The sequence below is a fragment of the Prionailurus bengalensis genome, chromosome D3 (assembly GCF_016509475.1).
Source record: "Prionailurus bengalensis isolate Pbe53 chromosome D3, Fcat_Pben_1.1_paternal_pri, whole genome shotgun sequence".
Classification (NCBI taxonomy): Eukaryota; Metazoa; Chordata; class Mammalia; order Carnivora; family Felidae; genus Prionailurus; species Prionailurus bengalensis.
In genome coordinates this window covers 2,923,937-2,950,268 of record NC_057356.1, presented here as the reverse complement: position 1 = coordinate 2,950,268, position 26,332 = coordinate 2,923,937, and the positions used below count along the sequence as shown (strand labels likewise).

At 57.8% G+C, this 26,332-nt stretch overlaps 1 protein-coding gene across 2 annotated transcripts in view; it reads right to left on the bottom strand.

Moving 5' to 3' along the window:
* Positions 1 to 1,266: 1,266 nt before the first annotated feature.
* Positions 1,267 to 26,332, bottom strand: part of TMEM132D (transmembrane protein 132D) — a 558,778-nt gene continuing 533,712 nt past the window's right edge. For both annotated transcript variants that reach the window (XM_043557302.1, XM_043557301.1), the window contains 4 exons: positions 11,479 to 11,684; positions 9,037 to 9,313; positions 6,668 to 6,859; positions 1,267 to 3,957 (listed from right to left, as the gene is read on the bottom strand). In XM_043557302.1, coding sequence (XP_043413237.1) covers positions 2,773 to 3,957; positions 6,668 to 6,859; positions 9,037 to 9,313; positions 11,479 to 11,684 — 1,860 coding nt within the window. In that variant the 3' untranslated portion in view covers positions 1,267 to 2,772. The remainder of the gene's footprint in view (positions 3,958 to 6,667; positions 6,860 to 9,036; positions 9,314 to 11,478; positions 11,685 to 26,332) is intronic.

The following is a 26,332-nucleotide window of genomic DNA, read 5'->3' as shown; positions in this document are numbered from 1 at the left end:
AGGAGAACGAGGACAAAGGGAGAGGAGGGGAGGAGGAAGAAGGGAGGGGGATGGAAGGATGGGGAGAAGGGGAGGAGGGGAGGAGGGAGAGAAGAAGAGGAGAGAGGAGGAAGAGGAGGGAGGAGAAGTGGGAGGAGGGAGGGGAGGGAGAGGAGAAGAGGAGGAGGGGTGAGGAGGAGAAGGGGAGGAAGGGTAAGGAGGGGGAGGGAGGGGAGGAGGAGGGAGAGGAGGGAGGAGGGAAGGGGGAGAATGGGAGGAGGGAGAGGAGAAGGGGAGGAGGAGGGAGAGAAGGGGAGGAAGAGGGAGAGAAGGGGAGGAGGGGTGAGGAGGGGGAGGGAGGGGAGGAGGAGGGAGAGGAGGGAGGAGGGAAGGGGGAGAAGGGAAGGAGGGAGAGGAGAAGGGGAGGAGGAGGAGAGGGAGAGAAGGGGAGGAGGGGTGAGGAGGGGGAGGGAGGGGAGGAGGAGGGAGAGAAGGGGAGGAAGGGTGAGGAGGGGGAGGGAGGGGAGGAGGAGGGAGAGGAGGGAGGAGGGAAGGGGGAGAATGGGAGGAGGGAGAGGAGAAGGGGAGGAGGAGGGAGAGAAGGGGAGGAAGAGGGAGAGAAGGGGAGGAGGGGTGAGGAGGGGGAGAAGGGGAGGAAGGGTGAGGAGGGGGAGGGAGGGGAGGAGGAGGGAGAGGAGAAGAGGAGGAGGGGTGAGGAGGAGAAGGGGAGGAAGGGTAAGGAGGGGGAGGGAGGGGAGGAGGAGGGAGAGGAGGGAGGAGGGAAGGGGGAGAATGGGAGGAGGGAGAGGAGAAGGGGAGGAGGAGGGAGAGAAGGGGAGGAAGAGGGAGAGAAGGGGAGGAGGGGTGAGGAGGGGGAGGGAGGGGAGGAGGAGGGAGAGGAGGGAGGAGGGAAGGGGGAGAAGGGAAGGAGGGAGAGGAGAAGGGGAGGAGGAGGAGAGGGAGAGAAGGGGAGGAGGGGTGAGGAGGGGGAGGGAGGGGAGGAGGAGGGAGAGAAGGGGAGGAAGGGTGAGGAGGGGGAGGGAGGGGAGGAGGAGGGAGAGGAGGGAGGAGGGAAGGGGGAGAATGGGAGGAGGGAGAGGAGAAGGGGAGGAGGAGGGAGAGAAGGGGAGGAAGAGGGAGAGAAGGGGAGGAGGGGTGAGGAGGGGGAGAAGGGGAGGAAGGGTGAGGAGGGGGAGGGAGGGGAGGAGGAGGGAGAGGAGGGAGGAGGGAAGGGGGAGAAGGGGAGGAGGGGTGAGGAGGGGGAGGGAGGGGAGGAGGAGGGGTGAGGAGGGAAGGAGGAGGGGGGAGAGAGGGAGGGAGAGACACAGAGAAGCAGAGAAACAGGGTCAGGGAGACAAGAGACAGGAAGTGGAGAGAAGGAAGGCAGAGGGACGGAAAGTGACAGGGAAGACACCCAGAGAGACCCGGCCTCTGTGCCCCAGGCCGCTGGCCCTCTCCCGCCCCTCCCCCACCGTGGCGGGAGCTGGAGCGGGGCCGGAAGCCGCTCATCCCCCCCACCCCCATTCTTAGGCTTCCCACGGAGGGGAGGGGGGCATTCCGAGTCCTTCGGATTCAAGCCACAGCAAACCCCTCAGGGCTGAGCAGGGTCTCTGTCTGCACCCCACATGTCCAAGCCTGCGCAGGGGTGTGGATGGGCTTCCTGCCCCGGCTCTCCCCGGCCTCACACCCCGCAGGGACACCGGCACGTGTCTCTGTGGCCGCGGACGGGAGGCCCGGTGTGGCCGTCGTGGGGCTGTCCGCGAACAGCCCTCCCGTCTTTCCGGAGGAACAGGGGAGCCAGTGTCCCTTGGGGTTGAGTTCACCGCGAGAACCACTTGCCCGCAGAGACCTGCCTCTTCAAGAAGGACACGTGATGTTCGCCTGGCGGGGCCACTGCAGACTGTCCCCTGGAGCTGACACACCGGCCGTGGGGGAAGAAGGGCGCCGTGAACACTGGAAAGGCCCCCACTGCCCACGAGTGACCAACGGCTTTCAGAAAGGTGGCCGGGTGGGGGGGGGGTGAGTACAGATTCTAACACAGTGAACTCGTCCCCAAAAAGCCTGGTTCTTGGAACCAGCCCGACATTCTACGCCCTGTATCCCGAGCTTACGAAGGAAGGAACGCCCGAACCGCTCCGAGGGGTCTGTTGGTTTCTTCTCCGCATCCAGTTACAGAGACATTTGTGGCCCCTCTGCCCACGTGCTCCCTTTCAGTCCCCGTCAGTAGCGCCCCGGTCTGTCGTTGGGCCGCGCTGGGTTTTGGGAGACAATCCGTCGCGGTGACGCCTCCCAGGAGCTGCCTCGCCCTGGCCCCTGCCCCCGACCCCGCGCACGGACAGCTGTGCGTCCGGACCCCAGCGACACGCCGCCTCCCAGCGAGGCACACGCTTCCGCGGAGTCTTGGTCGCCTTCCACGATCTGCACGACCGCACACGGGAGCCACGCGGCTTCACCATCTCCAAAGTGCTGTGATTAAAGACAGAAAGAGGGCCATGGGCAGAGGGGGGCTGCTTATTCCCAGAACCTTTCGGAAGCTCAGTGATCCAGAACTCGGTTTTTCCTGCAAGTTTTAAAAATCCTGCCATGCACGGTGAGTGAGCCTCTCGGCACTGACCAAGACACCGTATGGTGGGACGTGTGCACGGGTCCCGACGTGGGGCCACCCCCAGGCGAGCCGGGGGCATTTTCCGGGGCTCTGAGGACAGGGACGACCTCATCGTGTCCGGTCGCTACGCTCCGTCCCCAAATTAAAGGCTGGGAGTTGAGTGCGAAGATGTGTGCGAGTGTCCCGGCTTACACGTCCTCACGTAACCTTCCCGCGTAGCAGTGTGGCTGTCTGCTTTCCCCAGGGTCCAGATCCCGGCAGACCCAGTCCGTGTCCTCACCACCTGTCGGGACGGAGTTCACGGCGGGGCATCCTTCATCCGAGGGGATGGTGGTGAAGGTGGTAAATTTTACCCTTTTCCTTTTTGAGGTCGGGGACGTTGGGGGCTCACTCTTCTGATCCTTCCCATCAGCAATGGTGGGTCCCGAACACTTGAACAGCTGCCCGTTGATGCTTTTCTGGGAGTTTGTGCTCAGGAGATACTTACTCTCCTCGAAATACATGTCCCTGTCAATGGCGGTGATCTGCTCATCTTGGGAGGAGGCGAAGTTAATGTGGTTCTCCAGGAGTTCTGACCGGTGGCTCAACCCAACCCAGTCATGGGAGTGACTCATACCTTCTTGCTCTTTGAAGGGAACCTGTTTGTGCCTGTACTTCAACGCAAAGGCCACACAATTTATCAGGAAGACCAAAATGGCCAGGCAGAAGACACCCAACAGGGCATACATGCCGATCTCCAAGTCGCTCAGCCCTTTGGATGCCTGTGTGAGGAGGCCGTTCTCGTCCACTTCCCCATTGCTGCTGGGTGGGCCCCCCTGGGTCGGGAAGCTGGTGAAGTCAATGGCGACGGTCTGCAGATGGCGGCCATCGTCTAGGAGGCTTTCTTGGTTCTTCTTTCTCTGGAAGGTTGACCTCTCTGTCGTGGACCCCCTTCCTTCCATGAGGCCCATGGAGGAGCTCCCGTAGTACGGTCCCCCCTGGCCCCCCCACTCTTGCAAGGGTTTTTTGGGTCTTCTGTCACTGACATTATTTTCTAGGTGAACTCCTGCCCCCGTGTGTCTGCTGTCACTGGTGTTGGGGTTAGCATCACTTTGGCCAAATTTAACTCTGACGTTGGCCGTTCCCACAGCCAGCACACTCTTCCGCTTGGACTTCTGGCATGATTCGCTAATAACCATTTCGACCTTGATCAGAGGACCCTGTCCCTCAGTTTCAGCGGCGATGATCGGCCACTTGATTTTGGGGTCTTGGTGGATGGAGACCACTTTCTCGTCCAGGGACGTGGTCATCAAGGAGAAGTCCTTCCCATCGTAGATATCCAAGGGGGTGATGGAGCCATCGCTGAACTGGACCCAGCAACTGATGGCTGCCTCCTGTCGAATAAAATAAACCAATCAACATGGCCCCAAAGCTCACCGAACACCAAGTCACTGTAAAGTAGACATTCTGTGGCCAGGATAATACGACCAGAACAAAGGAAAACCTTTTAAGCAGTGCAGAAATAAGAGACAAGACGCACGGGGGGTCACGGAAGAAACCCAATTCTTGGGAAGACGCAAAACCGACAGCAAACAACCACCAGACTGAAACGACAATGAACCCGGGCCCGTAACGAACACTCCAGAATAAGATCCTCTTTTTCCCTCTGGGGTGTGGAAAAAAAGACGGGGTTTTGAGGCAGAGCGAGATCTACGTCTGCGCAAACATAAATTGCACGTCAAAGGAGATTACTGGTTAGTGGGATCATTTGCAAGTGTTACACGTTTACGCGGAAAATATTTATTGCATTACTTTTTAAGTTGCTTTAATACCGAGTCTCTGCTCATTACTCACAACACAGATGAAAGCCCCTGATGTGGACAGGGGCACAGAGAGGAGTGTGGGCTTTGGTCCCGCCTCACCTGGGTCTACAGGACTAGGTTTGTACATGTTTCCGGACCCAGCGTGGACTTGGGACATCAGGAGTCAAACCAGCCAGGGAGATGAAGCCAGCGCTATCTGGCTTTTCTTTCTCTGCCAGCCACTCCCCCCTCAACCAGCTGGGGAGACGGGGAGGCCAAAGGGCGTCCAAGGCCAGGGTCTGCACGCATCTCAGTCTCTTGCCTTTTTACTTTGTTGCTTTAGACCAACTTTCCTTGGGACTGGGTGGACCAGGCAGACGAAATCACCTCCGATTTAATGGGAGTGGAGACATCACCGTGCTTGACAGCGAACTGGTGGGCCCGTTGCCACCTGCCTCCCCCAGATGTCGGAGAACCTGCCCCACCCCAAGCCCGGAAGGATTACTAGCCTGGACAGGCACGTGATCCTGTACACCCAGCCCGGGCGGACTGGACCAGGGATGAGGCGCACATCTCAGCAGCTCCCAGCCAACGGGCATCTCTCTCTATCTGTCAGACTTGAAATAAGACAGACGGGACTGACGCCTTAGCTGTGGGAGGATGCGTGGGGGGCTCACAAAAATCTGGGGGACGAAGCCCCCCTCGGAGCAACCGCAATGGAGCAGGGCTAAGCAAGCGTTTGGGGACAGCACTTATCTCCAGGAAAAGAAAAAGAGACAGACCAAAAGGAGGTGTGGCCACCGAGAGGCCGCAGACACTCTTCCTCCTCTGAGCTCCTACAGCCGGGGTCCGTGAGAGCCCCCAATCCTGGTAAGAAACCCCTTGTTTTCTTAAGCTCGCCTGAGTGGATTTCACCTTCTCGCAAGCCAAGGGCCCCTGAGCGTGACAGAAGCCAGTTTTGCACGGGGGCTGTTCAGTCTCTGGAAGCAGGAAGGAAGGCTCCTCCAACGTGGCTCGTGGCTTCAGCTCCTTGGGTCAGCCACTAGACTCTACTGCTGGTCGGCATCGGCTTAGCCCAGCGGCTAGGTGCAAAATGCTACCAAGACGGTGCAGGAGCCCCCGGACGGGACTCTGATTCACCAGGTTCTTCCGATCTGCCTCGAAATCAGAGCAGGAAATTCAAACGCCCCTGGGCTTCTTGCAACTGAAATGTCAGAGCCAGGTGCAGGCAGGGACTAAGGGCCATCCAAGCCACGCACGGAGCAAACCTCAGGGTCCCCTGGTGAGCTCTGCCTGTCGGGGAACGGATTAGCTCTTTGGCCTAATTCTAACTCTATCTTACCGCTTCCTTAACGCCTAGCTGGTGGTCACCTGAATTTATCTCCCCACGAAACGAAGACGGAAAGCAGCCTCGGGGTATCTCTCCTTTGTGACCTGCACCTTGCTTCCTGGCTGGCATCCCGCCCTGAGAAAAAGCTTGGTCTTTGGCGACCATTCACATCTGCTACTGGAATCACGCCCTTCCCAGGGCTTTATAACCCAGAGCGCTGCACGCACAGGCCACAGAGAAGGGGCCGAGTGACGCCTGCCGAGGAACACCCGGTGAGCGGTACAGGCGGGGGGGACGCGAAGGCTCCGTGTGTCCTGGGACAAGCCTGGCTCGGCTCGGGGCACGGGCACAGCCTCGGCGGTTCCGCGGGTGCGGGTGCCGGGGGAGGGGGCTCCCGTCCAGTAGGGAAGCTGCCAGGAACACCCCTGCGTGGGCTGGTGGCCTCCCCGCAGCCCCGCGGGAGGACAGTCCTGCTTCACGAGGCACGGGGCGAATCAACGGCCGGAGACCACGGCTTTGTTGCTCCGCAAGGCTCACCGGCGCCTCCGTGTTCCCCCTAAAAAAGAATGCTTGCCCCCTCTAACGAGGGAGGAGCACATCCAACCTTTGCAGATGGCCTATCTGCAGCACCCTTCGTTTGGAAACCGTGCCATCAACACGCAAACACATACACCGCACGATACACATCGCACATGTACACACACAGCGCCCCGTTGGAGCACGCGGGTTGCAAGTACAGCTGACATCCCCACGAGGTCCTTCTGCCCTGAGCTGAACTATAAACCTGGTGAAGGGAACCTCCGTCGCCCCAGACCTGCCGCCCCGTCTTCCTTGCGGGGACTCGGCAGCAGGCCGCGGGCACCCCCCAGAGGCACTGCTACCCCACTGCTGGCCGAGGGGCAGCCACGCCTGATGGGCGACCCACCTGCCGCGTGCCCCACCTGCTGTGTGGCCCCAGCCCCGCCTCCACACCTGTCTGGGCCTCTGAAGCAGGTCCTGAGCCACCGCAGTGGCAAAGATGGCTCTGTTGCTCCCTGGGCTGAGCTGCAGGGAGAGTGACAGCCCGGTCACCAGCTGGACCCCGAGGTCTGTGATGGTCACCTTCTCATCCAGCACGGAGATGGTCTTTTCCGCCAAGATGGCATCCGACAGAGGTGACAGGATCTGAAAGGCAGAACCAACACAGAAGGAAAAGCTTTCTGTGGTCGCAGGAACTCCTGCACTGGCATCAATGATGCGTGCAGAGACAGACGGATGAGCCAGAATGACAGAAACGGGTCTTTCCCACGGATGTCTTCTTCCAAAAGACGTAGCTCTCTTGTGAAAACACGATGCACTTTTAAGCATTTATTTATTTTCGAGAGAGAGAGAGAGAGAGACACAGAACACAGATCTGAAGCAGCTCCAGGCTCCGGGCCGTCAGCACAGAGCCCGACGCGGGGCTCGAACTCGCACACCGTGAGATCTTGACCGGAGCCGAAGTCGGACGCTCAGCCGACCGAGCCCCCCAGCCTCCCAGCCCTCTTTAACCTGCTCTCCTGACACGTTTCTCAGGGCCTGTTGTTACTGATATTTATGAAGACATGTGTCACCGTGGCAGCTCTTCCCAGGACCCCCACATGCCACCTTCCGTCTCTGGGTCTGGTTAGGACAATTTGAATGGCAGTCAGCATGACATAAGAGTCCCCAGGACAAAGTCGACAAGCGGACTTATAACTCAGGAGCACTCGGTGGGAGTAGGTAAGAGGGTCTCAGCAGCAGCTGTCCCACCAGCTGTCCCACCTGACTCTCCAGGTTTAACACGTGGGAAGCTGGCCCGTTTCCCCCTCCGTGACGCCTGAGTCGCGAGCACAATGCTGTTCCTCTTGTGTCCACGCTACCATTTAGGGGGAGTGATTAATGCCCCGTGTGTGTATCCGGTTTCCAGGCATTAATTTAGCCTGTTGTAGACAGATTCCAGGAATTTAGATCTTTGGTTTAGATCTTTCAATTAAACGCCAACCGTGGAGGTTTCGCGCTCTTGTCTACGGGGCAGATATATTTTGTTTCACATAAATAAAACTTTAAAACGGAATTAATGGCCACCCTTAAGACAATCAGAGGATTTACTACAAAAAGATTTCTCGCTTTTCTGGAAAGGCTGCAACATCTGGCCGTACGAGACTCGAGTTTTCGTCGGCAGCTTTAGGATATGAGCAGCAGCCCGGCCCTCACCACTGTCCGCGCCGACCCCTACGGTGTTCCCAGCGCTTGGGGGCCTGAGTCAGTAGCTGTCTTTCAGCTCACGCCCGGCCTGCTTTGCTCACAGTTACTTTCTCAGGTCTTAGAGGTCACCGGAGCATGTGACCCCTGGGTCACCTCAAACCCATTTATTTTCTTCCTTGAGTAAAATGATCTCTTTTCAATACCAGCCGACTTTCCAGAACGGACATGCTTTAAACCTTGCACAATCCAATACTTCCCTGACAAGGCCTCCTTGTACACAGCTGTGTCAGAAACCCCACTGAATGGCTAAGAGCGGGATCGGGGGCAGCCACGGAGGAACCATGCTTGTTCTCAGACCAGAGGTAGACAACTAACCCCAAGGGCCCGCCTGGAACAGCGTCCTGAGGAGTGTCTGTTTCAAAACTCCATGTTGCAGGAATACCTGGGGTGCTCAGTCAGTTGAGCTTCTGACCCTTGATTTCAGCTCAGGGCGTGATCTCAAGGTTCGCGGGATCAAGCCCCGCATCGGGCTCTGTGCGGACAGCGTGGAGCCTGCTTGGGATTCTCTCTCTCCCTCCCTCTCTGCCTCTTCCCTCTCTCTGCCAACCCCTTGTTGTACCCTGGTCCTCTCCCATTCATTCCCAGCTACGGGTGCCCCCGACACCGTGGGGGCGACATAACTTTGTTCCTCTCCTCAGCACATTTCTGACACGCCCCACTTTTCGTCCAGCCTGGGGTGGGACCTCACACGGCCGGGCATCACGGCGGATGGAGAGCTGTTCCACGCGACGATGGGCAGAGAGAAGCCGCTGGCCATGCCCACGGTTCCCATGAGGCTAGCTCGGGCCAAGAGCCTTCTCCCCAGGATGGTAACACCCGCCATGGCGTAGACAGACAGCGTATTCGGCTTTCCAACAAGACCCGACCAGAGGAGCTGTCCAGGGTCTGCCAAATAAATGCAGGCAACCCGCGAGGAATCTCGAGATTCCGGTCACGTCACTGCACCGCTTGCGTTATTTGGGGGACGATTTCTTTCACTCTAGAAATAGACGTCGTCCTGAGCAACGACCGACCGTTCTCGTCTGGCCAGAGAAGAGGCAGGGGTACAGAGGGCCCCTGCCTGGCGCGCAGCTTACCTGAATGGTGGTCATGCCGAGCTCCTGGCCAATCAGGACTTGGCCCCCTTGCAGCCTGGCGATGCGGGGTTCTTCCACCTGCGTGAAGTCATTCACTAGCTCCGTGATGTCCACCTGCCAGTCTGAGCCCAGCAGGTGGACCAGGTGCCCCCCGCGGTCCGCCGCCTCGGCCACAAACTGCGTCAAGACCCGCACCATGGCGTGCTGGTATTGGAGAGTGCACCCACGGCCCCCTCTCCTCTCGTCCTCCTCCTCTTCCTCGCTGTCCCGGGCCGGCCTGTCAAAGGGTCAGCTCAGGTTAACAGGTCCTGATCTGGGCCGACGGCAGGGGCTGCAAGGGGGAGTGGGCAGCGAGCCCAGCCCGGTGGGCACACAGGTGACACGCAAACGTATGAGTCCTGACAGTCAGAAGGGGCTGTGGTGTGGTCAGCAGAGCTCCTAAGGTCCCCGGGGAGCCCCACCTCCAGGAACGTGCTTGGTGGAACCCCCTCCCTTTGACTGTGAGCTGGAACCGGGAACCTTCCTCCAGTGCAAGACCACAGCCAATGGTAGGGGAAGTCGCTTCCAAGATTAGGGTCTGAAAGACTGTGACACGTATCCTTTCCTCGGTTCCTCTCTCGCTTGCTCTCCTGAAGCAAGCTACGGGGTCGTGAGCCACCCTATGGAGCTGGCCACATGCCAGGACAACGAGTGAGGAGCCAGGGCCCTCCGTCCCACGGCCCGGGCCGGCCGGCAGCCACGTACGTGGGCTTGGATGCAGAGCCTTCCCCACACGAGCTCCAGCTGACCAGACAGCCTGTGGGAGACCCAGCTCAGCCACGCCTGGACAGCCGATCCGGAGAAAGGGTGAGATCATACGTGTTTCCTTTCGGCCACTAAGTTTGGGGATAGGTCGTCAAGCTTGGGCATCGGCCACTAAGTTTGGGGAAACGTCATTAAGTTGTGTAGTGACGGGTAACTCCTATGACAGGGCTGGGGACGGTGGGAATGGCCCTAAAACCAGCACCGCAAGGAGGTCAGTGTTGAGCTCAAGGCAAGGTCACATGGCAGTAAGTGTAGAAAGGGCCGCCATGGTTTGGCTCGGGGACCGATGTTAGCTGCTCCCTCGTGTCTGACGCCTTCTACCCAGCCCATCCTTTCTGGCACGTCGTGGTCTCTATCTGAGCGACAGCCCCGTTCTGTTGTCAGAGCTGAGCAGGACAGCTGTGACACTCTGCGTCTTGATGTGCCCAGATCAGACTCGGCCCGTCCTCGGGGGAGTCCTGGCACCCACCTGCCCTCGCGGGCTCAGTAACCCCTCCTAAGGCCGCCCTGCCACCTCCACATCAGAGACCCCGGCCACCAAGGAGAGGATCACTGCCGAACCCATCTTCCAGCCACGCGTGGGACCCACGGCCTGCAAGCTTCCCGCTCACCCAGCAGCACAAAGACTAACAGGGATGGAGCTCCAAGGGCAGGGGTGTAAACAGAGGTCACCCCTCAGACCAGTGCCAGTCTCCTCCCCCGCTGAGCACACAGACACCAGGAGAGCTTCCTCCTCCTCTAATTCCGCGCATGCTCTTTTTTGACTTTCTGTGGGTCGCCGGCATGCGAGTTCTCAGGCACGGGTTTCTCCGAGGTGACAAAGTCCCTGAACAAAGAGCCTGACCTCTTGCAACTCTCTTGGTTTCTGGTGCCCGGTGCAGACAGAGGGGACCTGTCATTGGGGCGCCTGGGGGGCTCAGCTGGTTACGTATCTGACTCTTGATTTGAGCTCAGGTCATGATCTCACGGTTGGGGGATCGTCTGTGCTGAGTGTGGAGCCTGCTTGGGATTCTTTCTCCCTCTCTCTCTGCTCCTCCCCATCCCCCCCCCCCAAAATAAATAAACTAAAGAAAAAAGAGAAGACCTATCACCCTATCAGGCACCATCAGCACAAAGGGCCAGGCATGCAGGTCACAGGCTCTGACTTCATCTCCCCAGGACCAAGCAATCTGAGAGCTTCTGGGCTGGGGGCACGGAGAGGTTGCCCAGGTCCAGCCAGAATGTATTCCCAGGCCCTCTCCTGGTATCAGCCCATTGGTTCAGACAGGGTTGACCTCTTCCTCCAGGGGACTGTGGATGAGGCTTCATCAGGCAGTGTATTCCGTGTCCTCGCCACGGTGACTGGATCAGGGACAGGCACACAGCCCAAGGGGGGATAGCCTAACCCCAGGACTTCTGCTGGAGCCACTGGGGAGGAGGACGCACCTTCTGTGGGTGGAGTGCAAGTCTGGAGCCTCACGTAAAAAGAATACGGGGCCAACACACAGCAAACCAGGCTGAGAGGTAGGGAGAGATTCCACCCGTAAGGGATCCCCGGGTCCACTCAGGCCTGAAATTAGCTACCCTGCAAATTTCTATTTTTAGCCAAAGCCTGTTTGGCGTGGGTCTCTAATATGGAGTCCTGACTAACACGCCCACCGTTTGTTGGAGACGATGGGCACCCTCCAGCCCTTGATCTGGTTGAGCTCGGTGTCCGAGACCTCGATCTGCAGCGGGAGCCGGGGCACCCACACCGTCATCTCCAGAGGGCTGCTCAGGTGCTGGTAGGTGAAGTTCACCACCACGTTCACCTTGCCTTTCATTTCTTTCCCGTTGACAAAGACGTAGTCACAGCGGTCCGACACCTGCGAAGAGGAGAGAGGGGGTGGGAGGCATGTGAGTTCTCACGGTATCCCATCGCCAAAGGAAGAGCGGAGAAGGTGGAGGAGGCGGGGGAGGTGCCCTCACTCTCTGAGGAATAAGCCATACTGGTTCGTACACAGGTGCCAACACAGGTGCCCTGCTGCCTCTGTCCCGCTGCACCTCTTCTGACAGGTGGCCATTGGGTGTCGGGAGCCGTGCCCTCAGTTACCCGGGTGCCGCGTGCTGCCCACCCTCCTCTTGGCCTGCTGGCCCCCCGCTTTGCCTGGTGAAAGGACCCTCTGTGCACACAGCCACCACCCCGAGCACCTCCTGGGGTCAGGCGGAGGCTAGGTTTCGCTGAAACGACCCTGCTAGAAACTACACGCAGCTGGAAACGCACAGCCTGGACACCCCCTCCCCACCCCGTCCGCCCTGCTGCCTCCTCCTACAAGTGCAGCATCCCTGCCCGAAGGGCCCGAGGAAAGCAAAGCAGAAACTATTAGGTTGTTCGAACATCATAAAAAGCATTTCCAGAGAAGGCTCCGCTCATCTCCGCGGTGAGGCAGCGGGGATGCAAAGGCACCGAGGGGCGCCGAGAGGTTCCGTGGCCGCTGATGATCAACGGCTCTGAAGGGAAACGTGGACTCAGGCCCGTTTACAAGAGTCAGACCAGGTTGTCATCCTAAATATCTGCCATTAGCAAAAGTACTTAAATCTGATCCAAAGGCCGAACGGAGCAGCTTGGCGGCTTTGTCACCATCGTGGCCCGGCCATGGCTCTCCTTGCCCCCAGCCCGTAATCTCAGGCTTTTCCTCTTTCAAGGGTTCCAGAAAACCGGGCTGAATTGTCACAGATGAGCTGACTGGGGGAGGCAGAGGGAGGGAGGGGGACTGAGACAGAGAGGAGAGGTAGGGGAAGAGGGAGGGGGGAGAGAGGGAAGAAGGGAGAGAGAGAAGGAGATGAGGGGAAGGTCGGGTTTGTAAGACTTGTTTTCGGGGAAACTGGCCATTTTGTGAATGTAACTTCCCGGCCCTCCTGCCGGACGAGGTCTGGGTGGGGGGGGGAGACGGGAGAGCATCTCAGGCAGGGCCGCCACCAAGAGCCTCCTGTGGAAGGTGGGAGCAGGTGTTGGGGTAGATTGTGAACAGGGCTAGGTCTTAGAGTTCTGTTTTGTTGTGAAATTCAGTGTTTATTCCTCAAAGTACTAAGAAAAGGGGTGTGTGTATAGGTGCATGTGTGCACATATACTTGTATGCCCACACGTGTGTATAGACATGTGTGTATAGTGTGCATGTGCATGCATGTGTGTGGGTGCATGTGCGTGCATACGTGAGCATACATGTGTGTCCGTGTGAGTATGCGTACCCGTGTGGGCATGCATGTATAATGTGCGTGTATAGGTGCCTGTGTGTGCATGTACTTGTGTGGGCACACATGGGTGCATGCATGAGAATACATGTGTATGTGCACATGTGTATAGGCGCATGTGTGTGCATGTACTTGTGTGCACATGTGCGTGTGTATACGTGTGCATATGTACTTGTGTGCCAACATGTGTACACACATGTGTGCATGTATGTGTGTATAACGTGCATGTGCATGCATGTGTGTGGGTGCATGTGCGTGCATACACGCGCATGTGTGAGCATACATGTTGTGTGTCCGTGTGTGTGTGCGTACCCGTGTGGGAATGCATGAATGCATGTGTAATGTGTGTGTGGAGGTGCAGGTGTGTGCATATATGTGCATGGGTGCGTGCAAGCATAAAGTGTTTATGGCAAGTAATAAAAACATGAAACATGTCTGACTGGAGGGTCTGTGATCTCCGCCCCACCGTTCTCTGGTTTTCCGCGCACGGCCAGAGTCGGCACGGAGGCAGTGAGCGGACAGCTTACCGCCGGCGTCTGGCCCTCCTTCAGGCACACAGTGGGGCTGCCCTCCTAGTTCACGAGTGGGACAGGGAGGGGACTGGGTTGACAATGAGCTGTGAGCAGCACTCAATTCCCCACGAGGGGCCGTCTAGGGCTCCCTGCCCGTCTCTGTGGTGCCGAGGGTGCTGGAGGTGGTGACTCCAGCCGGGGCGCCCCCGAGCGCCTGCGACAGCCCCCGACAAAGCTGCAGGGACAGGCGGCCTGGGTGGCAAAGCACAGCTCTCCTGTGTGGAGTCCCTGATCCCCTGGGTTCCGTTACGCACCAAATTAATGGGTTTAGTGAGCTGGGCAGGGCGAGGAAGACACACGAAGGCGGAGGAGATCATGAGCAGGTATCTGGGAAGATCCTAATTCTTGAGAACACAAAATGAGCCGTGAGTGCAGTTGGGGCCTGCAGTGGGGGCCAGAGGTCTTGGTTATAAACTCGGATCTTTCCTTTATGACCAACTTAGGGGACCCCCTCCCCCACCTCATGCTAATGGCTTTCTAGTGATGGAAACTGTGCGAAGGAAGTAAACTAAAGATCAGGGAGGAGTGACCCACGGCCTTGCAGGCTTCACCCTGGGGGAGAGTTTGGGAGGGTGGGGGGATCACGTAGCGTATAATGGGATCTCACAGGGGAAGGGGCTGGTGGTAAGTGAAAGGGGTTTCCAGGGGCGTCTGGGGGGCTCAGTCGGGCAAGCATCCGACTCTTGATCTCGGCTCAGGTCATGATCTCATGGTTCGTGAGTTCGAGGCCTGCGTCGGGCTCTGTGCTGACAGTGTGGAGCCTGCTTGGGATTCTCTCTCTCCCTCTCTCTCTGCCCTTCCCGTGCTCCCACTCTCTTTCTCTCAAAAGAAATAAATAAACTTAAAAACACATATATTGGGTTTCTGGAGCCTATGTGCTGGGGACTTAGGGGGTATGACACCTGCCGGGGGTACTGATGCTCATAATCTCATGGCTTGGGGACTATGGTACCGCCGGGCCTTACTTGTTGCCATTCTCGCATGGGGAGGGGCCTCCAGCCTGGGGGTGTCAGGGATACTTTGGGGAGTGCCCGCGAGTGAGTTCCCCCTTGCTGGCTCTCCCCGTCCCTGGTGGCTTCTAAGTGCCATCCAGCCCGTCCAGAGTAAACAGAAAAGGGGGTGTAAAAAACACCCTAGAGAGAGGGAGGGAGAGGGAGACAGAGGACAGGGAGGGGGATTCACATGGCAGACGTAATTCAGTTTAGGATTCTGAGATGAGATTATCCCGGATTTGGGGTAGGCTGCAAATGCGATCGGTGTCCTTATAAGGAGAAACAGAGGAGGATTTGGCACAGAGACCAGGAGGCCATGCGTAGCTGAGGCCGACGCAGCAGGGACTGGCCACGTGTGCCTGGGCGCCGGCTGCCCCGAGCCCCGGGAGCACGCAGGAGCAGATCCTGCCCTGGAGGGGACATGATTCAGGCTTCTGGCCTCCAGAGTCGTGAGGACAGCACGCCTGTCGTAAGACAGCCAGCTTGTGGTCATTGGTCAGAGCGTCCACGGGAAACTAACCCGCACCTGCGCATGCTTCCCCGGCTCTGACCTTCCCCCCCCACCCCAAACAGGCCTTACTTCTGGGGCTTTTCTCACTGAGCCTCCCGCACGAGGCACTGGCCCACCCTCGTCTCCAGGGAGCCTGACCCACGGCTGGGCCGACCCTGACTTGGGAAGAAACCGGGCTCATCCCTCCAGGGCCCGCCTGGTCCCAGGGGAACATGCCTCTCCGGTCCTTGGGCCCCTCTTCTCTCCCTCACCCTGGCCATCGCCAGATGATCGGTCCATGTCGGCGGACAAGACCTGCCCGTTGCCTCTGAGCCACCCCGGCACAGTGCTGAAGGTTTGAGGGGACGCTCCGGTGAGACCCGAGACCCTCCTTCAGAGTCGGCTTCCAGCCGGGCCACCGTGAGGACGTAGTCAACTCCAACTCTCGCTACGCACAGTCCATCACCTCTGTGAATTTAATGCCATTCCTCTTTGCTGTTTGAATGCTGTATGAATTCAGTCTTATTTAAATATCACCAACATTCATGGTAAAATTTATGTCCTTCTTGATATTTTTTTCTCTTCCCTTTTTTCCCCCCAAGAGCTAGAGGGAAGGATGTTAAAATTCTGTCCACCCCCACCCCCAGACTTGGCAACAAATAAACAGCCTACAGGGATATTTTGCATCCAATTCTCAAGCTACGTGTTACCTTTTTTCAGATTAGTCTTTACCCTGCACGAAAATGATACCATTGATCATCGCGGTAACAAGAAAAGCAGCTAATGTTTACTGAGCGTTTGCTACACGCAAGGCGCCCGTGTGGAGTATCTAATACCTCATCCCACGTAATCCGCAAAATAAGTCTGTTGGGTAGGTGCTATTACCCCATGTTCCAGGTGAGAAACTGAGGCACAGGGTTCCGCAGCCACGAGGGACGTGTTACACTGGGCTAACTGATCAGAAGAGAACTTTACCCAGTTTACGCTGCTGGAAGGCAGCCCACCTCACTCACGTCTGTTGGTGCAAAGCCGACAGGCTTCTGCCAAGGGACAAGCAAGTTTCCAACGAACACACGGAGGACAGGCGCTCGGTGTGCAGAGGGAGCGGGCCCTGTTAGGGGCTCACCTGCGGTCCCCCCCAAGTCCTCTGTGAAGCCCTGCCTCCCAGGACCCCAGACTGCGACCGTATTTGCAGACGGGACCTTGGAAGAGGGGGTGATGTTAAAATGCAGCCTTTGGGGGAGACAGGAAGGCACACGAGGGACCCAGAGGCGCTCAGACCAAGTGCGGACACGGCGAGAAGGTGGCCGTCCTCGAGGACAGCGGCGGCAGGAGTCACCAGCCCTGTGGGAACCCTGACCTTGTACTTCCAGCCCCATGATCGTAGGAAAAGGGTGCTGGGATCTGCATCCAGGCCGTCCCGGCCCCCTTCTCCCCGGTGCCGTGCGGTGTGACCGTGGAGCTGTCTGGGGAGGGGACCCCGAGACAGAAGGTCTACCAGGCAGGGCTATCTGTGGAGGAAGCGGGAAGGGGCACAGGAGGGGCGGGGGCTCTCAGGTCAGACGCAGACCGGCTGCACCGAGGGGGCAGGCCAAGGCCGGCTGCCCAGGAGGGGAGCGCCGTGCGGGAGAAAGCGGCCAGGCCCTCGTGTGCCCGTCTTCGTGGTCAGCACGGCCCAGCTCGGAACTGAGGGACCCGCGGAGCTAAGCCCCAGAGGACGTCGGCAGAGCAGAGACCCCTCTCCGGAGCTGCATCCGAGTGGCCCGTATTTATGACACCGAAGTCGGAAATTCTAGCATCTCTGGAATCCTCCATGCACGACGGCCTTTTCTCCCCTCTGAAGCCCTGACTTTAAGTTCCCCGGGAAGCTCTGTCATTTTAATTTTTTTTAAATGTTTTTATTTATTTTTGAGACGAGAGAGAGACAGAGCATGAACAGGGGAGGGTCAGAGAGAGGGAGACACAGAATCCGAAGCAGGCTCCAGGCTCCGAGCTGTCAGCACAGAGCCCGACGCGGGGCTCAAACTCACAAACAGTGAGATCATGACCTGAGCTGAAGCCGGACGCTCAACCGATTGAGCCACCCAGGCACCCCTATTATTATATATATATATTTTATTTTTTTTAATGTTTTATATATTTTTGAGACAGAGAGTGAACAGGGGAAGGGCAGAGAGAGAGGGAGACACAGAATCCGAAGCGGGCTCCAGGCTCTGAGCTGTCAGTACAGAGCCCGATGCGGGGCTCGAACTCACGGACCGTGAGATCATGAGCTGAGCCCAAGTCGGACGCTCAACCCACTGAGCCATCCAGGCGCCCCAGTTCTGTTCTTTTAAAACCCAAACGAAACACGCTTACACAAGCCCACACGCCCACCTGCTGTGTTTCCCGGGTCAGAAGGAATAACGCGCTCGGCGAACGCTGCCTTGTCTTTGTTCTGAAAGCCGCCGGCGCGTGGCCCCTGCCGCAGGATCACGGTCGTCTCCTGTCCTGCCCCACACGGCCGGCCGGCAGGAGCCACGCACACCGAGACCCTCCCACATCCCCTTCTGGCTCAGCTGCAGAAACAGCTCCCTGTTAACCACACGCAGATGCACAGACGCGGTATCTTCGGGAAGGGCATCCTTAGCTGAAGGGACTGACTCCTCTCCTGCCGGCGGCTGTTGAACTGCGTTCCCCTGGTGCGAAGCCTTCCCTCGAATAACTCCTCACGGTGCTCGGAAACAAGAAGCCCCTCGGGGACGCTACAGCGTGTGGGTCTCTTTCTTCGTCTCTCTCGCGTCACACGACGCTCCTGACACGGAAGGAGGAGCTAAGGTGAGGACCAAGCTGACGCCCGCTTCCTTCGGGGCCCGAGCTTGTTTTCTCTTCGCGCTCCCTGGAGCTCATGCAGGCCAAGGCCAAGGTCTTGGGAGCATAGAGCCTGTGTCCCCCGCCACATGCAGAGCAGCGGCTCCGGAGCCCCGCAGAGTGGGTTCTGCTCCGTGGAAACGCCACGCGGGAGACGCGTCTGTGGTTGCGTGCTACATCAAACGCGGAGGCAGGCAGTCACGGTCCGGGAGCCCCGGCCGCCCCGCCAGCCTTTGGGGCGCGACCCCGCAGAGCACAGGTCTGATGTGCCTGCTGCGCCCACGGCTCTAGACCGGACATCTCATCCTTGGCCCCGGCTCCTGCTGGGTCCCCGGGGGGCGCTCAGTGACCGCGACGCCCTCACTCCTGTCGTCCGGGTCCCTGAGCTGCGAAGGGAGGATAGGGACGGACGGACGGACGGGAGGACCGTCATGTGCTCTCGGCGTGCAGGCAGGTGAAAACCAACGAGTGGGCACTGTCCTCACGGGGACCTGGGGGGGCGGCCAGACAGCCCTCCTGCTTTATGGCAGGGAAAGGAAGACGAAGACGCTTCTGGGAGCTGCGCAGACAACACGTTCCTCTGACCCACGGCGAGAACACGCTTTCTGTTAACGGCTCTCCTCTCCTCATCAATCCCCATCCGACCTCCTGTCCGTGGGGCTGTGATCAGCACTCGGCAACCGCAAAGCGGTCCGTTTCCACACAGGTCATGCCTGCCCTCTTCTGTGCTGGTAGTGCCACCGATCGCGGGGAGTGGCCCAGGCGGCTCCCGTGCCAGGATGTCCTGCTGGGGGAGGGTGCCCAAGGCCCGAGCCAGCTCGCTGCCGCCCTGCCAGCTGTCCTTCAGAAAGAAGGAGTGGGCATCCTTCCTCCAGGCTGAGGCATCCGAGCAGATGGCACCCCTCTGCCGGAGTCCTGCAGTGCACAACCTGTCCCACCACACACGGCGGTTCTGGAAGACGGCTCCTGACTTCGTTAACACTGGAAAACGACCTTAAATCATGACACCACTGGCCCCGTTGCCAAATGCCTCATGGCCTCTTCCTGCTCAATTCCTTTCCTGGCGATGAGCCCTCCCTCCCATGCTCAGTGTGCTGGGCGTCCCCTCCACCATCGTTCTGGTGGCTGCAAAGCACGGGGTGTTCCGGGACTTCTGTCTGAGACTTTCCCAGTCAGTGTTTACTGGCAGGTGGCACCGCCCGCTCTCGCTCTTGAGGCCATCTGTGCACCTGCCCCAGCCTCCCTCCTTCCACCGAGGCACCTTCTGCAAGTGACTGAACAGGAGGGTCCCCTCGTCGTCCAGATGCCTGCGACGCTTTCCCCACTCCGAGGGGCAGAAACCCCACTAACACCCCACAGACGGCAGCCGGACAGGGAGGGGCAGAGCAGGAGCGCGGACCTGGCCACAGCGTACCCGCCAGGTGTCCCTCCCGGAGACGCAGGACCAAGTGACGGTCGCTCCACACACCGGGAGCAGGTCCCAGCACGTAGGAAGGAGGACGGTACACTTAGGTGAAATCACAGAAACGTTGCTCAGCACCCACAAAATCTACAAGCCGCTGGCAGTGCCCTTCTGTGTTTGCCCATCGGGGAGACGGTTATTTCTGAAGTCCCGAGTCTGGCCGAAATCCACATGGCTGCAGGAGGTACCCGTCCCCCGGCTGTCTCTCCCAAGCAAACCCCATCAGCTCTCCGAGGCCGTATTCCTGCGCCCAGGCCCCAGCCTCGACCCCGTGACCCCGTGGCACCGAGGAACCTCACTGCGAGCTACTTTTCCTGGATTCTGGGAGGTCGGCCTGAGCCAAGCTGTGTCTCCTATTTCCCGGCCTGGTTTCTGGGCGGCACTTCAGGGTTTGGGGAGAGGGCTCGGATCCGACACCTTTGGACGGCCTGCTCGACTCAGCCGTGGCCCCGCGGGGAGAAGGGAGGCCACAGGGCTCAGATGCACTGTCCCGGGAGGCCACGGCCCCACTCAGGGGCCGGGGAGGCTGAGCCACCGGGGTCGCCCAAACTCTTCCGTCCCCTCTGCCGTCCGGGGAGCCCTCTCTGGCCATCACCTCTGCTCACTCTCTAACGCGGCGTTTCCCAAACTCCCGCAGTGGCCCGCCTCCCCACGGAACAACTGTCAGAGTCAGACATCGCCTCTGGTTTTAATATTTCGATCAAAATGTTTGACCTGCTTTTCCAGCACGTTGTTGTGACACACTTTAAACATACGGGAAAATGCGCATCGTACAACGAACACCCATACACCCGCCGCCTGGCTTCTGCAGTGGGCATTTTCTGTGTTTGCTTCAGCAACAGATCTCTCCGCGTTTCAAGCCTCCGTCCCTCTGCTTTTAGGATTCCCTCCAAAGGAAGCTGCAAACATCAGTATCTTTAATGCTAAATGCTTCAACTTGGGGCACTTCCTGCCTCTCTGATTTATCCCTTGCAGGTGCTCCCCTCCCATGATCGCCTGCGTGCCCAGATCTGCCCGCTCCCAAAGGTGCACACGGCCCTTGAACGTGCCCCACGTGCTGGGATCTGAGAGCTCGGCGGAGGCAGGGAAACGGCACGCTCCATCAGCACTCCTACCCTCCCCCCTCCACCACTGAGAAAACTCACCAGTGGTGCGTCCATCCTCTGGCAATAAAGCCCTTTGGTCCCTATTAACCCCAGAGTGGACTGAGCCATCCTGAAGTCTTTGGTTTCTTTTCCATTTTGCATTCTCTACTTTTTCTCTTCAGTCACAGAATATAACATACATGCAACAGAACCTTAAACACGTACGGCTGCACGAAAATTATAAAGCCAGCACAGACCAGCAAGTCAGTGCCGTGGTAACACCCTCCCTCTCTGTCTTATCAGAGGCGCCTAAGTCAGCAGAGGTGCTGGCAGGGAAGGGGCGGGAGGGCCGTGCTGGGCCTGCTTCCCCTGTCGGCACAGACCGCCCAGCCCGACCCGGCCCGTGACTCTCCTTGTGAATCACCCGGGCGCTTGCTGACCACACAGCTCAGCGGGCCACACACACCACATGGGTGCAGGAAGGAGCCAGGAGTGCTCTTCACTGACGTGGAGGGAGCACCAGGGCGGATCCCTAAGCGAAAACGGTCAGGCGAAAGCACCCGGCGTCCATGGCGAAGGCCAAACACGCCCTCAGCGCTGACATTCTTCTTGGCTCTTGGCTGTCACTGCCTCTGTGTCTCAGTGCCCCCTGCATCCTTAGGACCCCGGCACCGCCCCACTGCAGAGCAAGGAAGGGGTGTATGTGCCCTGGAAGGAGGCCGTGAGGACCCAGACAACAGAGAAGCCCACGGAATAGGGAAGGTCAGAGTATATATGTATATACGTCCTCCGGAGGGACATAGAAAAAGGCAACGGAACCCATAGAAGCAGGGGAGGAAGAGGCAGGGTCGCGACCCGTCCTCGGGGAGCATGTGGGCAGCAGACAGCCGCTTGCTGCCATGACAGGTCACTCCCGGGGCAGGAGCCAGGTGGGGACACTAAGACCTGCCACACAGGACACGTGGACGCATGGACCGCCAACCTGCGGCCCAGCTCCGTGGTGGCCTGGCTTCTCCCCCTGCTGGTTCTGCTTCCCCCTTTCCCAGCACAGCGGCTGGCCCCCCTCAGAGGCGGTGGCCCCTGATTCCAGCCCAGCACCTGCTCCTGGAGAACCCGCCTGGTCCACTTAGCCCGGCTGCTGTACCCAATCGCTAAGACGGGGAGACTGTCAGCAGCAAGGGTTCATGTCTCACATTTGCAGAGGCTGGACGTCCAGGGTCAAGGCGCCGGCAGGTCCGAGGTCTGACGGATCCCGCCTCCTGGCTCGTAGACGCGGTCTCCTCGCCGCGCCCTCCAGTGCTGGAACGGTGGCACAGCTCTCTGGAGTCTCCTTTATGAGGACACTGATCCCGTTCATGACCAGCTAACCCCCAAAGACCCTACCTCTCAATGCCGTCACCTTGGGCATCAGGTTTCAACACATGAATTTGGAGGGGCTTGGGCGTTCGGTCCACAGCACCATCTATGGCAGGACCTTAGGGTGTCCCTTCCTCCAGGCAGCCCTCGCTTTGCACTGTGCTAGTGAAACAGGTACAGGTCGGGGCGGGGGGTGCTCAACACATGGTCACAGACCAACGACACGGTCCTGGAGCAGGAAATCCCACTAATGGAACGCTACACAAATGAGAACCGCCCACCTACCACTATTCTTTAAGCCCAGGTGAATATAGCACCAGGTAGGAAGAAACCACAAAACTGCCGATCTCCAGGACCGTCTGCAGACCTTCTATAGGGGGCTGAATCGTGTTCCCCAAATGCTTGTCTACCTAGACCTCAGAATGTGACCTTATTTGGAAATAGGGTCTTTCCAGACATAGTTAGTTAAGATTCGGTCATACTGGGGTCAGGTGTACTCTGGGTCCGGTGAGCAAATCCTTGTAAGAGACAGACGAGGAGAGACACAGGCATCCAGGGCAGAAGCCATGAGACGATAAAGACAGAGGCTGGAGGGAGGCGGCCACTGGCCAGAAGCTGGAGGAGGGGAGGAAATGCCATACCCCAGAGCCTCCGGAGTGGGCACAGCCCTGCGGGCTCCCTGGCTGTGGGATCCTGGCCTCCAGGACTGAGACAGAAGGGAAGTCTGTTGCGGAAAGCCACCAGTTCACAGTCATTATTATGGAAGCCCCGGGAAACTAACCTGTCCACTGAGTGGGACTCCTGAGCGAGGCCAGTGAATCTGCACCCTGACAGACAATTCTCATTTCTGATTCTCGTTCACCCTGTGAGCTGAGAGCCTGAGCCCAGAGAAGGGCCGACCCAAGGGGCTTCTTACAAAGGTGAGACCCACCCGTAGGTTCTGAAAGGCGTGGGTTTCCATTGCATCTTCCAAAGTGGATGAGCACTGATGACGGAGTCCTCCCTCCCTGTCAGCCCCTCAACAGAAGCCCAGCTTTCCCAGCTGCTCTGGGCTGCAGGACTGTCCGATTAGTAGCATTCGATGTTGTGCGGTAACTCTCAATGGGGCAACGTGAATGTTCATATGGGCATTTCAAACACAACCGTGCAGCGTGGGTCGACTCAGCATTACCTACTCAACGTGCTCCCTCACCACCTGCAGAAGTGGTGTCACTGGTGGCCTCGGGACCTGGGCCAACGGTCCAGGGGCGCCACGATAGGACCTTTGCTCAGTGGGAGTGGTGGTGGCGGGGTGGCAATGTCATGACCAGAAATGTCTGCTACTCCTCTGCTTCCTCCCTCCCTCCCTCCTTCCTCCTTCCTCCCCTTATTATTTAAAAATTTATTTTATGGGGAATCTGGGTGGCTCATTCAGTTAAGCATCTGACCCTGGATTTTGGCTCAGGTCATGACCTCATGGTTCATGACTTGGAGCCCCATGTCAGGCTCTGTGCTGACAGTGCAGAGCCTGCTTAGGACTCTCTCTCCCTCTCTCTGCGCCTCCCCTGCTCTCTCTCAAAATAAGTGAACTTAAACAAAAAAGTGCATGGGGCATTCTTTTACAAAATGCAGACTTACCATATCACTACCGCATTATTCTTGGGACGCCATTTTAAAAACTCATCCGTGGTTTTCCATTGCTTTGGGGTAATACAGGAGATTCTCACTGTGCCCCACAAGGTCTGACGTAGTCTGGCCCCTGCTGGGTTTCTGGGTCCCGTCCAGCACATGTCCTCCTCAGCATATCACAAGGTGAAAGAAACGCCTGTCTGAAAAGGAGCCATACCGTGCGACACTCTGGCAAAGGCACGACTACGGAGACGGTAAAAAGATTAGCAGACAGACCAGGAGTCAGGAAGGAGGGAGGGATGAACAGCAAAGCACATGTTCTCTTTGGGGCCAAGGAGCCGTTCTGTATGGTGCTGAAATGGTGGCCACATGTCATTATGCATCAGTGAAGACTCCCCAAACTCACAGCCAAGAGGGAACCCTAAGGCAAACAATAAGCCGTCATCTCTAATAAAGCGTGAATATTCGTTCAAAAAAATCCCCAACACGTACATAACGTTGACTACGTTGCACGCACTCTTCTAAGTGCTTTCCGTTTTTTATTGAATCTCTGTAACAAGCCAGTGAGGCACGTATAATTACCGTGACTGGTTTACGAGAGAGGCACAGAGCCAGAGATGATGGCCCAGGTCTGGACTGGCGGCAGCCCACGCGGGGCACTGTCTCGCCGTCTCTAACTCAGTAAACCCCAGCGAGCCCCTGTGACAATCTGATCTCGACTCGACTGCAATGAAAAGAAATACTGACATCAATGAACACGTCTCCTTTTAATGATTTTTTGAAATTCATAAAGCTTTGTCGTGTGTTATGAATGTTTCATGCCGGCTTTTCAAGTCGGAATACCTCATTGGAGATTTTCTTTCCAATTGCTAATTTTTTGGCATTACAATGGAAAGTGGATACTGGCTCATGGTCTAAAAGTTAAACAGAACAGAAAAGAGAAAGAAGCATGCACCTGCGAGTCATGTGTCCCGCCCACACCCGCCAGGTTCCCTGTCCTTTACCCTGAAAGTGACTGTCGTCGGTACAGACCCTCGTGAAGCCTTTCTGAGTCTCCGTGTGTCCATGCATCTAAGTATGTACTTTATTATTGTTTTCTAAAATCATGGTGGCCAGTATTCTACCTTCTGTGTTTGCTTCTCCCTTTAAAAATACAGCTTGTAGAGAGTCCTAAATCCTTCTTGGTAATATTCAAGAAGTCTGTGAATCAAAGTCATGCTTTTGAAGATGATGGTTGAGTGGCAAAGGAACGCCCCATTTTCCTTTAAACACAGGTGACGGAAATCAGCACGGTGGTCTTCTGAATTATCGGGAACGTCTGCGCGGGGGCCTGGCCAGCCGCTCCGGGGTGCATCATGACGCAGCAACGCTTAGCGCCCAGGATGCACCTGCCCTCCAGCCTCTGTGCCCCCCCACCCCTGGGGCCAGCAAGGTGTCCCTCTCATCTCTGCCCTGCTGGACCCTGGGACGACGAACACAGGAAATATCTAGTTGGAAGCGTATGTGTTCTCTGGCAACTGTGACATTCAGTGATCAACCTGAGGGCCTTAAAATTCTGAGTTAAAAAGCAACGTCAAAATGGGTCCCTGGGTGCCCGGTGGCTCAGTCAGTTGAGCATCCGACTTCGGCTCAGGTCATGATCTCACGGTTTGTGAGTTCAAGCCCCCATGTTGGGCTCTGTGCTGACGGCTCAGAGCCTGGAGCTTGTGGGGCCGTGGAGGAGGCTTGTGGGGCCTCGAGCCGGTAGACCAGCTCGAGGACACGAGACACAGCAATGGTGCTACTTGACCGGACTTTGCATAAAGGAACGTAGCTGCCAGATCTGCAATGAGGCGCCACCTTGGAGTCTGAGGAAGGTCACTTGGACCAGCGGGGCTAAGTGCTCCTTGACGTGGCACTGGAGAGAGCCACGGACTGGGCATGTGAAGTGAAAGGAATCCGTTCATTCAACAAATGTTTTATGAGCACCTTTGTGTCCTCAACACTGGAGATAAAGCAGTGAATCACACAGATACAGTTTCCTGATTTCAAGAAGTTGATGGTGTCGTCGGGGGCAAAGACATAAATCCCGCTGGCGTCAGGGTCCGGGAAATGAAATGAAGCCGCTTGCTGTGGAGAGATGGGGAGAGGGTGCTGGCGGGAGGGGGGCCATGTTCTCACCGGGACCTGAACCGTAAGTCTCGTGTCAACCGTGGAAGGGTCCGAGCCAGGGGATTCGGGGGGGTGGGGTGGGAAAATCGGACAGTGGGGACAAGTGTGGCATCTTGGAGAAATAAAATAAATGGGAGGCGCTGTGGCTGAAGCCTCAGCGAGAGAAGAGGCAGAAGGAGTGTGGGGGTGGGGCATGGGGGTTGGCAAGGCCAGATCACACAAGGCCTGAACGTCCTGGAGAGGAGGTTAGATTTTACAAAAAGCACCACCTGGGGCCATTAGGGTGTTTCGTGTATGCGAGGAACACAGCCTGAGTCACGTGGTTAAGAAGCCACTTGGGCACCTGGGCGAGGAGTGGGCTGTAGGGATGCTGAGCTGAAGCTTCCTCCCATGGACGGGACCACCGGCGTGCGGACGACTGACGGGGAGCGGGCTCGCGGCCTGGTGTCGGGACGCCACCCCAAATGGATTGCAAAGGCAGAGAAGCAACTTCACAGAGGGGCAGCCCGGCAGACAGCACCTTAAGCAAGGGGTCTACGCTGACATCATACTGATGAAAAGCACACCCCCGTCCAATCACGAGAAAACACCAGACAGACCCAAACTGGGAAGCGTCCTTCAACGTTTTTTTTTTTTTTTAATTTATTTTTGGGACAGAGAGAGACAGAGCATGAATGGGGGAGGGGCAGAGAGAGAGGGAGACACAGAATCGGAAA